The 16,298-nt window shown below is 40.7% G+C and overlaps 1 protein-coding gene across 1 annotated transcript in view; it reads left to right on the forward strand.

Annotated features, from left to right (window-relative positions):
• The window catches only part of TTN (titin), a 269,983-nt gene that overhangs the window by 195,124 nt on the left and 58,561 nt on the right, over positions 1–16,298 (forward strand). Inside the window, exons 239-265 of the mRNA XM_032407124.1 lie at positions 70–102; positions 196–325; positions 415–714; positions 811–1,128; positions 2,085–2,381; positions 2,494–2,793; positions 2,883–3,197; positions 3,298–3,446; positions 3,810–3,960; positions 4,050–4,331; positions 5,921–6,223; positions 6,719–7,021; positions 7,122–7,403; positions 7,509–7,808; positions 7,902–8,204; positions 8,300–8,608; positions 8,724–9,005; positions 9,126–9,425; positions 9,512–9,805; positions 9,911–12,877; positions 13,201–13,521; positions 13,622–13,906; positions 14,001–14,300; positions 14,613–14,915; positions 15,165–15,440; positions 15,544–15,843; positions 15,939–16,241. Coding sequence (XP_032263015.1) covers positions 70–102; positions 196–325; positions 415–714; positions 811–1,128; positions 2,085–2,381; positions 2,494–2,793; positions 2,883–3,197; positions 3,298–3,446; positions 3,810–3,960; positions 4,050–4,331; positions 5,921–6,223; positions 6,719–7,021; positions 7,122–7,403; positions 7,509–7,808; positions 7,902–8,204; positions 8,300–8,608; positions 8,724–9,005; positions 9,126–9,425; positions 9,512–9,805; positions 9,911–12,877; positions 13,201–13,521; positions 13,622–13,906; positions 14,001–14,300; positions 14,613–14,915; positions 15,165–15,440; positions 15,544–15,843; positions 15,939–16,241 — 10,006 coding nt within the window. The remainder of the gene's footprint in view (positions 1–69; positions 103–195; positions 326–414; positions 715–810; positions 1,129–2,084; positions 2,382–2,493; positions 2,794–2,882; positions 3,198–3,297; positions 3,447–3,809; positions 3,961–4,049; positions 4,332–5,920; positions 6,224–6,718; positions 7,022–7,121; positions 7,404–7,508; positions 7,809–7,901; positions 8,205–8,299; positions 8,609–8,723; positions 9,006–9,125; positions 9,426–9,511; positions 9,806–9,910; positions 12,878–13,200; positions 13,522–13,621; positions 13,907–14,000; positions 14,301–14,612; positions 14,916–15,164; positions 15,441–15,543; positions 15,844–15,938; positions 16,242–16,298) is intronic.

Below are 16,298 nucleotides of genomic sequence, written 5' to 3' on the forward strand. Positions count from 1 at the left end.
AATTTTCTGGGTCGCCCATTGAATCACTCGAAGGAATATTAACACTACAATGATCTTCTTTTCTAACAGGATGGAGTTCATGATATACCCGAGGATGCACAGGTAAAAAGAAAAAATAGAAGTGATTCAGAATATAGTTGACTGCGGTACTGCTCTTATCTCATCTGATGTATGACTACTGTTTTCTTTGTATAGCTGGAGACTGCTGAAAACTCATCAGTAATTATAATTCCGGAATGCAAACGATCTCACTCAGGCAAATACAGCATCACAGCCAAGAATAAAGCAGGACAGAAGACAGCACATTGCAGAGTCAAAGTCATGGGTAAGAAAGACTTTAGAAGTGACCACAGAATAAGAACAAATTATTTTAAACAAAGTGACATTGTTTATATGGTGACTTGCATCCAACAGATGTACCAGGACCACCCAAAGATCTGAAAGTCAGTGACATCACAAGGGGTAGTTGCAGACTCACATGGAAGATGCCAGATGATGATGGAGGAGACAGAATCAAAGGTTATGTTATAGAGAAGAAGACTATTGATGGAAAAGCCTGGACTAAAGTCAATCCAAACTGTGGAAGCACCACATTTGTGGTTCCTGATCTCATCTCTGAACAGCAGTATTTCTTCCGCGTGCGTGCAGAAAACCGTTTTGGGATTGGTGCGCCGGCGGAAACCGTTCAGAGGACCACAGCCAGAGATCCAATATGTAAGTTCTTTTTACATCTGAGATTAAAAGAGTTTCTCAAATTTGAAATATATTATTATAAACAGTGCTTAATCCTTCCTGTACCTATTTTTAAAGATCCTCCTGATCCCCCCATTAAACTCAAGATTGGCCTCATAACAAAGAACACAGTACACCTATCATGGAAACCCCCAAAGAATGATGGGGGCTCCCCTGTCACCCACTATATTGTTGAGTGCCTTGCATGGGACCCTACTGGGAAAAAGAAAGAAGCATGGAAACAGTGCAATAAGCGTGATGTGGAAGAACTAGAATTTACTGTTGAAGACCTCATCGAGGGTGGCGAATATGAATTCAGAGTCAAGGCTGTCAACATTGCAGGAGTCAGCAAACCTTCAGCCACTGTGGGCCCAGTGACTGTCAAAGACCAGACTTGTAAGTCCCAGCATATTCACTGAGAATGTTCTCTTTAGGAATGCTTTCCTAGAAATTTAATATTAGTCCAAAGTAAAAAGAGAAATATCTGTACATCAGGAGGCTACTGTGAGTCGAGTGTGAACATGGGCATATTAATCTCTTATTCCTTCAACTTCTACAGAATTATCATATTTCCTTACATATTACCTTTCCCTTATTTGAAGGAGATGATGTTTGGAATTTCCTTACTATAATTTTCTGCATGATCCTCAAAAGGGAAAGAAAGTAAGCAGTTATTTGCTTAGCAACTTCTGAGACCCACTTATCTATCTTCACAATCAAGTTTCTTTTTCTCTAAGAAAAAGATACATCCATTTTAATACATAAATATAAATAGACAAATATGGTAATAATTCTTCCTCTCTTATTGTTATCATCCCTGTTGCTGTGTGTTTGTTCAGTTCTTCTAAAATTGGGAGGGTTGTAGTCACTACCCTCTTTGCATATTCTTCTACTAGATTCATGGAAAAAGGGAAAGTTGCTTTGCCTCTACTAGCAGTTATATTTCTTAGAAAGGGAGTTCTCTCAGAATAAAAATAGTAAGTCCTCTCATAACTCTGCATATTTAAGGAAATATGCATATATATTAAAGGGAATACATGAAAGAACTCCTAAGCCTAAGCTACTACAATCTTCACTTCTCTCTGCCCTTTTTCAGTATCTACATGCATAATAACACCAGGTAAGAGAGAGGCAACAGCTGATTACATAGCCACATGTAGGTCCAATAAAGGATGATGACTACCTATACCTGCTCTCCAAACTGGTATAAATTAAAGTCAAATCTGTTCTTTATATTGGGCTGGGCTATGAAGCCTGCCTACAGTAGATACAAATAGCTTTATAGGCACTGTAAATTCTACTTTCTGTTGCTAGTGACCACCTATTTTTTTTTTTTTTTTTTAATAATCTAGGCCCACCATCAATTGAGCTAAAAGAATTCATGGAGGTTGAAGAAGGAACCGACGTTAACATTGTGGCCAAAATTAAAGGTGTGCCATTCCCGACACTGACCTGGTTCAAAGCTCCTCCTAGGAAGCCTGACAACAAAGAACCTGTTCTCTATGACACCCACGTCAACAAACTGGTGGTGGATGATACTTGCACCTTGGTTATTCCACAGTCTCGCAGGAGTGACACTGGCTTATATACCATCACAGCTGTGAATAATCTGGGAACAGCATCAAAAGAGATGAGACTGAATGTCCTCGGTAAAGATAGCGTGGCTTCATTAAAACTACATGTTTTTCTGTTCCTAAATATATTATTTGGCTTTAAAACCATTCTTCTAATATTTTTTTTTCCTTTTTAAAACCATTTTAGGTCGTCCTGGCCCTCCAGTGGGACCAATAAAGTTTGAATCTATTTCAGCAGCTCAAATGACATTATCTTGGCTTCCACCTTTGGATGATGGAGGGTCTAAGATTACAAACTATGTAATTGAGAAGAGAGAGGCTAACAGGAAGACATGGGTGCATGTCTCCAGTGAACCTAAAGAGTGCACGTACACAATTCCCAAATTGCTAGAAGGCCACGAATATGTATTCCGAATCATGGCCCAGAACAAATTTGGCATTGGGGAACCTCTTGACAGTGAACCTGAAACAGCAAGAAACCTCTTCTGTATGTAGGACTATGTTTTACATATAAAATCACTCTTATCTGTTGTTTTTCATAATTTCTTAGAAATCAATGTGATTTCTTTTCCATAGCTGTCCCTGGAGCACCAGATAAACCAACAGTTAGCAGCGTGACTCGCAACTCCATGACTGTCAACTGGGAAGAGCCAGAATATGATGGAGGCTCTCCTGTGACAGGATACTGGCTAGAAATAAAAGACACCACTTCAAAGAGATGGAAGAGAGTTAACCGAGATCCTATCAAAGCCATGACTTTGGGTGTTTCTTATAAAGTGACTGGTCTTATCGAAGGTTCTGATTATCAGTTCCGTGTGTATGCCATCAATGCTGCTGGCGTGGGTCCTGCAAGTCTGCCATCAGACCCAGTGACTGCTAGAGATCCAATTGGTAAGCCTTGAAACCATTCCTTCCCCCCTTCCACAGGCCCCCACCCCTGCAAAGTGCCATGGAAAAGTCAAGAATACTAATGTATATTGGTTCTTTCTAGCCCCTCCTGGTCCTCCCATTCCCAAAGTCACAGATTGGACTAAATCATCTGTGGATCTGGAGTGGTCTCCCCCACTAAAAGATGGTGGATCCAAAGTAACCGGATACATCGTTGAATATAAAGAAGAAGGAAAAGAAGAATGGGAACAGGTAGCTAACTCTTGGCATTATGGAAATATAAATAAGCTAAAAGTGTAGCTGTTATTCTGAATTCCATTAATTTCTATTTGTATTTTTTATTAAGAAATCAAAAAAAAAACATAATTACAACTGATAATCCAAACATCTATTATGTCAAAAATTCAATCAAAAGTTAAGTTATATTGCCGTTATTAAAAACACAATTCCTGGCAAGACCTTTCATTCAGTGTTTACCTGTAATATCTGATCCCCAAAACCTAATCTGGCAACAGTTTTCTCAAACAGAGTAGTTAAATATGCTGTTGGTTATACTTTAGAAAGCCATTAACACAAGAAGCTACAAAGAACTGAATGCATGTGATCCTTCCCTAGGGTAAAGATAAAGAAGTGAGAGGAACAAAGCTTGTTGTGACAGGGTTAAAAGAAGGAGCTTTCTACAAATTCAGAGTTAGAGCAGTCAACATTGCCGGCATTGGAGAACCTGGAGAAGTCACAGATGTCATTGAAATGAAGGACAGAATTGGTAATTATTCACCCTTCTGTTATTTTATCCATATTTGTGTTTTGGATTGGGAATGAAAACCACATTTGTAATTTTCAATTGTGTTCCAGTGTCACCTGACCTTCAGCTAGATGCCAGTGTCAGAGACAGAATTGTGGTCCATGCTGGAGGGGTGATCCGTATAATCGCGTATGTGTCTGGAAAACCTCCTCCAACTGTCACCTGGAACATGAATGAAAAAGCATTACCTCAAGAAGCTACCATTGAGACCACAGCCATTAGCTCCTCCATGGTCATCAAGAATTGCCAGAGGAGCCACCAAGGTGTCTATTCTCTTCTTGCCAAAAATGCAGGGGGAGAAAGAAAGAAGACCATTATCGTTGATGTACTAGGTAAATACCTTTAATTTGTCCATGCGGCTTTCTTTTTTTTTTTAAAGATTTTATTTATTTATTTGACAGAGAGAGAGACAGCGAGAGAGGGAACACAAGCAGGGGGAGTGGGAGAGGGAGAAGCAGGCCTCCCGCGGAGCAGGGAGCCCGATGTGGGACTCGATCCCAGGACCCTGGGACCATGACCTGAGCCGAAGGCAGACGCTTAACGACTGAGCCACCCAGGCACCCTAATTTGTCCATGCGGCTTTTAAAAATAACATTTTTACTTCATCTACAGCAAAGCTATGTTATAATAAAACTGTTAAAAATATTCTGGAAAATAACTGAACGTAATAAAAAAAAGAAAGAAAATAAGAAAAATCACCCACAATCCCACTGACCGCATTTAAATATCTTTCCTCTTTTTGTCTTGTTCATATTTTATATTGTTGTACTCCTATAGTTTTACATGTTGCCTTTTTATATAACATTAAAAAGTTATATTTTTATGTTATATAAAAATAGTTTTTTATAACAAAGTTTTGTATATTGCCTTTTTACATAACAACCACCATTAGCACTTATTTATAGTTTTCATAAAAGCAACTTTCCCGCAAATGTACATGAATATCTAATAATTTACTAAGGTTGATCAATTTCACATCATGGCAGTGTATCCTTCTTTGCTAATTATAATAAAGCAAAAATCTCTGTGAAGGGTTTCAGTATTCTAATTGAAAAGCATCATATTTGATTATCAATATTACATTTCTAGTCACTGAATATAGAGGTGAACTCTACAAGGCTTTTTCGTGCCTCTTGCTGGCCGCTTAATTCTAGTGATTTGCTCTAGAAAAGTGAAGCCCTCCCACTCAGATTTCTCTCTCAGTATGTCTCTAGGCACAACCAAACTCCAAACAATGAGTTTTTATGTGAAAAATAACTGGTTCTCTATTGAACATAATTAATGTTATGTAAACATGTTATGTTTTCATTAATGAAAATGGCATGAGGAAAAAGATCTCATTGACCAATAGTCCTACAAGCTTTTAGGTTACTTTCAAGCTCCTAAACACCTGTTATTTTATCTTGAGAACCAGTACCCTTTCAAGATTGAATTCCAACCCTCTCAAAGGTCCTTCTGAGATGTGGGGACTCCTGTGCTGCTTATTGATTTACTAGTCACCTAGAAAAAGCTCTCCCTCCCTTTCCTCCCTGGAGGGTAAACTAGATACAGAAAGTAGCCATGGCCACCCCTTCTCCTGTCTCCTTCTGTGCCTTCCAGCAACTCCCTCCTATCTGACTTACAAATTACCAAAAAAAAAAAAGTATAAATATACATATATAAATGCCCATATGTTATATATATATACACACACATGCACACATTAGCTTCTACTAAAACACTGGCAAACAGTCATTACTATAAATGTACTTCATTTAAAACTATGGTTGAATATAGATACCATGGGGAAGAAGAAAATCAATAGGCACAAAATCTTATTTGTAACATTTTTGTCTCCTTTTTAAAAACAGAGGGTAACAAATATTGAGCCCTGTTGTTAATTGAAAACAAACAACTAGAAATTATTTCCTCTTATTTCCAGACGTGCCAGGTCCTGTTGGAATACCATTCCAGGCTCACAACCTAACCAATGACTCCTGCAAACTGACATGGTTTTCTCCAGAAGATGATGGAGGCTCTCCAATCACCAATTATGTCATTGAGAAGCGTGAATCTGACCGCAGAGCATGGACCCCAGTGACATATACAGTTACCCGGCAAAATGCTACTGTCCAGGGTCTCATTCAAGGAAAAGCCTACTTCTTCCGAATTGCAGCCGAAAACAGTGTTGGCATAGGCCCGTTTACTGAGACACCAACTGCACTTGTCATCAGAGATCCAATAAGTAAGTGCAATTTAAAACAATTTCATCCTAAATCAGTTCTTCACTCATTTAGTAAAAGAGGAGGGTGACAAAATATGTGTTTAGGCGCCAAACATTTCATTCCTTTGACAAGCATTCAGCAGACAAATGCTCAATCTGATGTTGGTAGTGTTTGAATGTGATTGTGAAAGACATTTTGGGAATATAGGATTCTTCAAATCCTTTCATGTTTACTACACTATTTTTTTTTTAATTTCGCACTTAATGGCATGAATATGAAGTATTTTCCTAACTCTGGACAACTTTCTTAAATGATCTGGCCTCAACTATCAGAGGAAATTACACTGGATTGTGTCCTTTTTAACTCTAATAGTTCTATGGTGAGAGCCTTCTATTACTTATCAAAGCAAATAATTTAATGTTTAAGTGCAGTCCTCCAAAAGTATCATTTACTATGATTTACTACATTTTTAACATGACATTTTTTTTCACTGTAATTCTCTATTTTACTTGCAGCTGTGCCAGAGCGTCCTGAAGACCTGGAAGTCAAAGAAATTACTAAAGATTCTGTTACTCTGACTTGGAATCCTCCTAAGTATGATGGTGGATCAGAAATTATTAACTATGTCCTAGAAAGCCGACTCATTGGAACTGAGAAGTTCCACAAGGTTACAAAGGACAACTTGCTTAGCAGAAAATACACTGTTAAAGGCTTAAAAGAAGGTGATACCTATGAGTACCGTGTCAGTGCTGTGAATATTGTTGGACAAGGCAAACCATCATTTTGTACCAAGCCAATCACTTGCAAGGATGACCTGGGTATGTGTCTAATGCAGTTCATACTTTGAAAACTTGTACACTTACAGATTTGCCATAAGACATGAGTAAAACTGACTTGCCTTTATGATTAAAATTTCAGCTCCTCCAACGCTTGACCTCGACTTCAGAGATAAGCTCACAGTTCGGGTTGGTGAAGCTTTTGCCCTCACTGGCCGTTACTCAGGCAAACCGAAGCCTAAAATTACTTGGTTCAAAGATGAAGCTGATGTGCTAGAAGATGATCGCACTCACATAAAGACCACTCCGACAACACTTGCTCTAGAGAAGATCAAGGCCAAACGTTCAGATACTGGCAAATACTGTGTGGTTGTGGAGAACAGTACAGGCTCTAGGAAAGGTTTCTGTCAAGTCAATGTTGTTGGTAAGTATCATTTAGCAAGAAGAAGAGATATTCTGTTCTTTCCAAAGCAGAAGGGGAAATAACATTTTGGGCTGTGCTTTTTTTTTTTTTTTTTTTTTTCTGTAGACCGTCCTGGACCACCAGTAGGACCGGTTATTTTTGATGAGGTGACCAAAGATTACATGGTTATCTCTTGGAAGCCACCTTTAGATGACGGAGGCAGTGAAATTACCAATTACATTATTGAGAAGAAGGAAGTGGGCAAAGACATTTGGATGCCTGTGACATCTGCAAGTGCTAAAACAACATGCAAAGTTTCTAAACTCCTTGAAGGAAAAGATTATATTTTCCGGATATATGCTGAAAACCTGTATGGAATAAGTGATCCTCTGGTGTCTGATTCAATGAAAGCCAAAGATCGTTTCAGTATGCATTACATTTCTTTTTAGTGATTCAGTGTTGAATATTGTTAATAGGAAAAATTACATTTCTAACGCACTCTGCTAATGTTTGCTGTAGGGGTTCCTGATGCACCTGAGCAGCCAATTGTTACAGAAGTTACCAAAGACTCTGCATTAGTAACCTGGAACAAGCCAAATGATGGAGGAAAGCCCATCACAAACTACATCCTGGAAAAGAGGGAAACTATGTCTAAACGATGGGCTAGAGTTACCAAAGAGCCCATCCATCCATACACTAAATTCAGGGTTCCTGATCTTCTAGAAGGGTGTCAGTATGAATTCCGGGTTGCTGCAGAAAACGAAATTGGAATTGGAGACCCAAGCCCACCATCCAAACCAGTCTTTGCTAAAGATCCAATTGGTATAGTATTAAAGCATTCATTTGTGTTTTCACATTACCCGACTTTGTTTTCGGCTATGTTCTAGCTCCTTTTTTTTTTTTCTTTTATTACATAGCTAAACCAAGTCCACCTGTTAATCCTGAAGCAATTGATACAACATGCAATTCAGTTGATCTAACCTGGCAGCCACCACGTCATGATGGCGGGAGCAAGATTCTGGGTTATATTGTTGAGTACCAGAAAGTTGGAGATGAAGAGTGGAAGAGAGCTAATCACACTCCTGAGTCATGTCCTGAAACTAAATATAAAGTCACCGGTCTTCGGGATGGTCAAACCTATAAGTTCAGAGTAATGGCAGTCAATGAAGCTGGTGAATCGGATCCAGCTTATGTTCCCGAGCCAGTGCTAGTAAAAGACAGACTTGGTGAGTAAAATCTTCTCAGCTATAATAGCAAAGAAGATAGGTGTCTCGTTGTATATGCTTCATTGTAAAATACATGAACAAATCAAATCTGAAAGTACTATTTGCTTTATTCCAGAACCCCCTGAGTTGATTCTTGACGCCAACATGGCAAGAGAACAACACATAAAAGTTGGTGATACTCTAAGACTTAGTGCCGTCATCAAAGGAGTGCCATTCCCAAAAGTAACTTGGAAAAAAGGAGACAGAGAGGCTCCGACTAAAGCAAGAATTGATGTTACTCCAGTTGGTAGCAAACTTGAAATTCCTAACGCTGCCCATGAAGATGGTGGAATTTATTCTTTAACAGTGGAGAATCCAGCTGGTTCGAAAACTGTCTCAGTAAAAGTCCTCGTATTAGGTGCGAATTTTCATACTTACATATTTAATGTAATAACATATTGAAAAATAAATTTTGATACATTTTGAGCTGTTACTGGGTTAAATCACTTATTATAACTTCATTATTTAACACTTTCAGATAAGCCGGGGCCACCTAGAGATCTGGAAGTCAGTGAAATTAGGAAAGATTCTTGTTACCTTACTTGGAAGGAACCACTGGATGATGGTGGTTCTGTTATTACAAATTATGTGGTTGAGAGGAGAGATGTTGCCAGCGCCCAGTGGTCACCTCTTTCAGCTACATCCAAGAAAAAGAGTCACATGGCTAAACACCTTACTGAAGGCAATCAGTATCTCTTCCGGGTAGCTGCCGAGAACCAGTACGGACGAGGTCCTTTTGTTGAAACACCTAAACCCATCAAGGCTCTGGATCCTCTACGTAAGTTGCTTTCTCTGGATACAAAGGTTTTCTCTGACTGTCTTTGAGAATATTATTCATTCATCATAACTTCTTCTTTTGAAAAGATCCCCCAGGGCCACCCAAAAACTTACACCATGTAGATGTCGACAAGACTGAAGTCTCCCTTGTTTGGAATAAGCCTGATCGTGATGGTGGCTCTCCAATCACTGGATATTTGGTCGAGTATCAAGAAGAGGGCACCGAAGACTGGATTAAGTTCAAGACTGTGACAAACTTAGAGTGTGTTGTTACCGGACTGCAACAAGGGAAGACCTATAGATTCCGTGTAAAAGCTGAAAATATTGTGGGTCTTAGTCTCCCTGACACAACTATCCCAATAGAATGTCAAGAAAAACTAGGTAAATTTTGGACTGCCATTATTATTTTCTTTCTTTTTAAAATTCATATTGTGACTATTCATACTGTGAAAATCAACATCTAATTTTCTCATGTTCACTTTCCAGTGCCTCCATCCGTGGAGCTAGATGTGAAATTAATTGAAGGCCTTGTGGTAAAAGCTGGAACTACAGTCAGGTTCCCTGCCATCATAAGAGGTGTACCCATTCCCACTGCCAAGTGGACAACCGATGGGAGTGAGATCAAAACAGATGAACACTACACAGTTGAAACTGACAGCTTCTCATCAGTACTTACCATTAAGAACTGCTTAAGGAGAGACACTGGGGAATACCAAATCACAGTTTCCAATGCAGCTGGCACCAAAACACTAGCTGTACATCTTACTGTTCTTGATGTTCCTGGTCCGCCAACAGGTCCTATTAATATTCTGGATGTTACCCCTGAATATATGACTATTTCATGGCAGCCACCTAAGGATGATGGAGGAAGCCCTGTGATAAATTACATTGTTGAGAAACAAGATACAAGGAAAGGCACATGGGGTGTTGTCTCATCAGGAAGCAGTAAGACAAAGCTGAAAATCCCACATCTGCAAAAAGGCTGTGAATATATTTTCCGAGTCAGAGCAGAGAATAAGATGGGTGTTGGTCCTCCCCTTGACTCCGTACCTACCGTTGCTAAACATAAGTTTAGTCCTCCATCTCCTCCTGGTAAACCAGTGGTTACTGACATTACTGAAAATGCTGCAACAGTGTCTTGGACTCTGCCAAAATCTGATGGTGGCAGTCCAATAACTGGTTACTATGTGGAACGTCGAGAAGTGACTGGCAAATGGGTGAGAGTCAACAAAACACCCATAGCTGACCTGAAGTTTAGAGTGACTGGACTGTATGAAGGAAATACATACGAGTTTAGGGTTTTTGCTGAAAATCTTGCAGGACTAAGCAATCCATCGCCAAGTTCTGACCCAATAAAAGCTTGCCGGCCCATCAAACCACCTGGACCACCTATTAATCCTAAACTGAAAGACAAGACCAAAGAAACAGCTGACTTGGTGTGGACAAAGCCTCTCAGTGATGGTGGTAGCCCCATTCTAGGCTACGTAGTGGAATGTCAGAAACCTGGTACAACACAGTGGAATAGGATTAATAAAGATGAACTCATTAGGCAGTGTGCCTTTAGGGTACCTGGACTAATTGAAGGAAATGAGTACAGATTCCGTATAAAGGCAGCTAATATTGTGGGAGAGGGAGAGCCAAGAGAACTAGCAGAATCTGTGATTGCAAAAGACATCCTTCACCCTCCAGAAGTAGAACTTGATGTCACTTGTCGTGATGTTATTACCGTTAGAGTGGGCCAAACTATCCGCATTCTTGCTCGAGTCAGAGGCAGACCTGATCCAGACATAACTTGGTCCAAGGAAGGCAAAGTATTGGTCCGAGAAAAGCGGGTTGACATAATTCATGATCTACCTCGTGTTGAGTTACAAATTAAAGAAGCTGTTAGAACTGATCATGGCAAGTATATTATCTCAGCTAAGAATACCAGTGGGCATGCCCAAGGTGCTGCCATTGTTAATGTTCTTGACAGACCTGGGCCTTGCCAGAATTTAAGGGTTAGCAATGTAACCAAAGAGAACTGTACAATTTCTTGGGAAAACCCACTAGATAACGGTGGCTCAGAAATAACAAATTTCATAGTGGAATATCGCAAACCAAACCAGAAAGGCTGGTCAATTGTTGCTTCAGATGCCACTAAGCGATTAATTAAGGCCAACCTCTTAGCCAACAATGAATACTATTTCCGAGTTTGTGCAGAGAATAAAGTAGGTGTTGGCCCAACCATTGAAACAAAAACTCCAATTCTGGCTATTAACCCTATTGATAGACCAGGTGAGCCCGAAAACCTTCACATTGCAGATAAAGGAAAGACATTTGTCTATCTCAAGTGGCGGCGGCCTGATTATGATGGTGGTAGCCCAAATCTGTCCTATCATGTTGAGAGGAGGCTGAAGGGCTCTGATGAATGGGAAAGAGTACATAAAGGAAGCATTAAAGAAACCCAATACATGGTTGACAGATGTGTTGAAAACCAGATTTATGAGTTCAGGGTGCAAACAAAGAATGAAGGTGGGGAAAGTGACTGGGTGAAGACAGAGGAAGTTGTTGTGAAGGAAGACTTACAGAAACCAGTACTTGATCTGAAATTAAGTGGTGTGCTAACGGTTAAAGCAGGGGACACCATTAGACTTGAGGCAGGTGTTAGAGGCAAACCATTCCCAGAAGTTTTATGGACCAAGGACAAAGATGCTACGGACTTAACAAGATCACCAAGGGTCAAGATTGATACCAGTGCTGATTCATCCAAATTTTCGCTTTCTAAAGCAAAGCGAAGTGATGGCGGTAAATATGTAATTACAGCAACTAACACGGCTGGCAGTTTTGTGGCCTATGCCACTGTCAATGTTTTAGATAAGCCTGGTCCTGTAAGAAATCTGAAAATTGTTGATGTGTCCAGTGATCGCTGTACTATTCGCTGGGATCCACCGGAGGATGACGGTGGCTGTGAAATCCAAAATTATATTCTAGAAAAATGTGAGAGTAAGAGAATGGTTTGGTCTACCTATTCTGCTAATGTCTTAACACCGGGTGCTACAGTAACACGTCTCATAGAAGGAAATGAATATATTTTCAGAGTCCGTGCAGAAAATAAAATAGGCACAGGGCCTCCAACGGAAAGTAAACCAGTCATTGCAAAAACCAAATATGATAGACCTGGTCGCCCGGATCCCCCAGAAGTCACCAAAGTAAGCAAAGAAGAGATGACTGTGGTGTGGAATCCACCTGAATATGATGGTGGAAAATCCATCACAGGATACTTTTTGGAGAAAAAGGAAAAACATTCAGTACGATGGGTCCCTGTTAACAAGAGTGCAATCCCCGAGAGACGTCTCAAAGTACAGAACCTCCTCCCAGGACATGAATATCAGTTCCGTGTCAAGGCAGAAAATGAAATTGGAATTGGCGAACCAAGCTTGCCCTCAAGGCCAGTGGTGGCAAAAGACCCCATAGGTATGATGTTCTTGCTTTTTCTGATATCACACCAATTCTTAATCTCGAGCACAGAGGTGTTAGACAAATAAGTTAAGTCCATGCCATCAAAACTTTAGCCAGTATTTTTCCAAATAGATCTTTTACCAAATCACCTAAAGTGGACAAACAACAGTAGATTCTAAATTTATGAAGGAAAATAAGGACTCAGTGACTGAGAAGTTGAATGTCCTATCTTTGATTAACTGAGAATGGACTACTTTATAAAATAAACTACACATTAGAATATCACCAGGAGGAGTTATTGACAGGTAAATTCATTCTTATATATTTATTATTTTCAGAACCACCTGGTCCACCAACCAATCTCAAAGTGGTCGACACAACCAAAAGTTCCATAACTCTTGGATGGGGAAAACCAGTGTATGATGGTGGCGCGCCAATAATTGGATATGTTGTGGAAATGAGACCAAAGCGAGAAGATGCATCACCTGATGAAGGCTGGAAAAGGTGCAATGCTGCAGCACAACTTGTTCGCATGGAGTTCACTGTTACCAGCTTGGATGAAAACCAGGAATATGAGTTCAGGGTGTGTGCCCAAAACCAAGCTGGCATTGGGCGCCCTGCAGAACTAAAGGATGCTATTAAGCCTAAAGAAATCCTAGGTGAGACCCTGTTTTATCCTAGGATTCATTCACTCCACACTTCTCCCATGATTTCCCCACGTTCTGAAGAGTCAACTAATGGTTTTCATGTCATTTGCAGAACCTCCGGAGATTGATTTGGATGCCAGCATGAGAAAACTTGTCACAGTGAGGGCGGGATGCCCTATCCGACTATTTGCCATAGTGAGAGGAAGACCAGCTCCTAAAGTCACTTGGCGAAGAGTGGGTATTGACAACGTGGTCAGAAAAGGACAAGTTGATCTGGTTGACACTATGGCCTTCCTTGTCATCCCCAATTCCACCCGTGACGACTCGGGAAAATATTCCTTGACACTTGTGAACCCAGCAGGAGAAAAGGCCGTGTTTGTGAATGTCAGAGTATTAGGTGGGTTGCTAACAAGCTCCTCCTTCCCCTTCAGAAACACATCAGTTAAAAAGGCTGAGGAGACACATATATCTGCTTTTGTGGTTCTTTACAGATACTCCCGGACCTGTGACTGATTTAAAAGTTTCAGATGTCACTAAAACGTCATGCCACATTTCCTGGGCCCCTCCTGAGAATGACGGTGGGAGCCAAGTGACACATTATATCGTGGAGAAGCGTGAGGCAGAGAGAAAGACGTGGTCAACAGTTACCCCGGAAGTCAAGAAAACGAGCTTCCAAGTCACCAACCTCATCCCTGGGAATGAGTACTTCTTCAGAGTCACTGCTGTCAATGAATATGGCCCTGGCGTGCCAGCTGACGTCCCCAAACCAGTGCTTGCATCAGATCCTCTGAGTAAGCACTGTCCTTTTTCCTCCTTTTAACTCCAGCCTCCTCCCTGAGCAAGGTCAAGATACTGAAACATGTTCATCTGCCACACCAAAAGGGCTTTAATTTGTAGAAACCCAAACAGCCCAAATAAATCTCTAACTCACTCACTGAAGAGTGTTTTAATCTGCCCCATCTTGTACTTTTCACATTCAACATACTGAGCTCCAGTTTCCGGATGCTTCCAAGCAAGTGGCACACTCAAACATTTAGGTAGAGTAACAAAGAGTTTGGATTAGTGTACCTGGACAGTTTTTCTAAATCACATTTTTCTTCTAGGCGAGCCAGATCCCCCAAGGAAACTAGAAGTTACTGAAATGACCAAGAACAGTGCTGCATTAGCCTGGCTACCTCCCCTGCGTGATGGAGGCGCTAAAATCAATGGCTACATCATTAGTTACAGAGAAGAGGAGCAGCCTGCAGATCGCTGGACAGAATACTCGGTGGTTAAAGATCTCAGCCTTGTTGTCACTGGCCTAAAGGAAGGAAAGAAGTATAAATTTAGAGTAGCAGCCAGAAACGCTGTTGGAGTCAGTTTGCCAAGGGAAGCTGAAGGAGTGTATGAAGCCAAAGAACAGCTGTGTAAGTGGTCACTGTCTCCTTTTATCACATGATAAAAGTTCATTAGAATTTTCTTCTCACATCCAGACTGGACTCTCATATTTTCTATTTGGTTCAATCTTATTTTTTAAAAATATTGGCTGTATGGCAAACATGAATTTGAAGCCATTAATGGGTTGCCACCCACAGTTTGAGAAACACCAGTAGAGTTCCCCACCAGAGGAGATCCATCCTCCTGACAAATGTAATGAATTTCCGTTTTACTTTTAGTGCCTCCAAAGATCCTTATGCCAGAGCAAATTACTATTAAAGCTGGGAAGAAACTCCGAGTTGAAGCCCATGTGTATGGAAAGCCTCATCCAATCTGTAAATGGAAGAAAGGAGAAGATGACGTTGTCACTTCCAGCCACCTGGCAGTGCATAAAGCAGACGCCTCTTCAATCCTGATCATAAAAGATGTTACTAGGAAAGACAGTGGGTACTACAGCCTCACCGCGGAGAACAGTTCCGGGACAGACACTCAGAAAGTCAAAATTATCGTCATGGGTAGGTTAAGCATTAGACAAATGGCTATCTAAATATGAAGATCAGAAACATTTTTTTCCTATTAAATCCCTGTTCTTATATTTCTTTCTCTTGGTTTATGCAGATGCTCCTGGGCCCCCTCAGCCTCCGTTTGACATTTCTGACATAGACGCTGATGCTTGCTCCCTGTCATGGCACATTCCTCTGGAGGATGGAGGCAGTAACATCACCAATTACATAGTGGAGAAATGTGACGTGAGCCGAGGTGACTGGGTGACAGCACTCGCCTCAGTGACAAAAACTTCCTGCAGAGTTGGAAAACTGATCCCAGGCCAGGAGTATATCTTCCGGGTCCGTGCTGAAAATCGATTTGGCATTTCAGAGCCTCTCACATCTCCAAAGATGCTGGCTAAGTTCCCATTTGGTAGGTTTCTTTCAGGGAGAAAAAAAAAATTTTGTTTTCTTTCCAGTCTGTTACTTAAGAAAAAAACCTGACGTTTCCCTTGTCTTCCTCTCTAGGTGTTCCTAGTGAACCGAAGAACGCACGGGTCACTAAAGTCAACAAAGACTGCATATTTGTGGCATGGGACAGACCAGACAGTGATGGAGGGAGTCCCATTACCGGTTATCTGATTGAACGCAAGGAAAGAAACAGTTTGCTCTGGGTGAAAGCTAATGATACCCCTGTCCGGTCAACTGAATATCCTTGTGCTGGCCTTGTAGAAGGTCTTGAGTATTCATTCAGAATCTACGCACTAAACAAAGCTGGATCCAGCCCACCCAGCAAACCAACAGAATACGTAACTGCAAGAATGCCAATTGGTGAGTAATTTTTGTTAATATTACAGTAGCATATTTAAATCTCAGGGTCTCTGAGGA

The sequence above is a fragment of the Phoca vitulina genome, unplaced genomic scaffold (genome assembly GCF_004348235.1).
Source record: "Phoca vitulina isolate PV1807 unplaced genomic scaffold, GSC_HSeal_1.0 scaffold1, whole genome shotgun sequence".
In the NCBI taxonomy this organism is placed as follows: domain Eukaryota; kingdom Metazoa; phylum Chordata; class Mammalia; order Carnivora; family Phocidae; genus Phoca; species Phoca vitulina.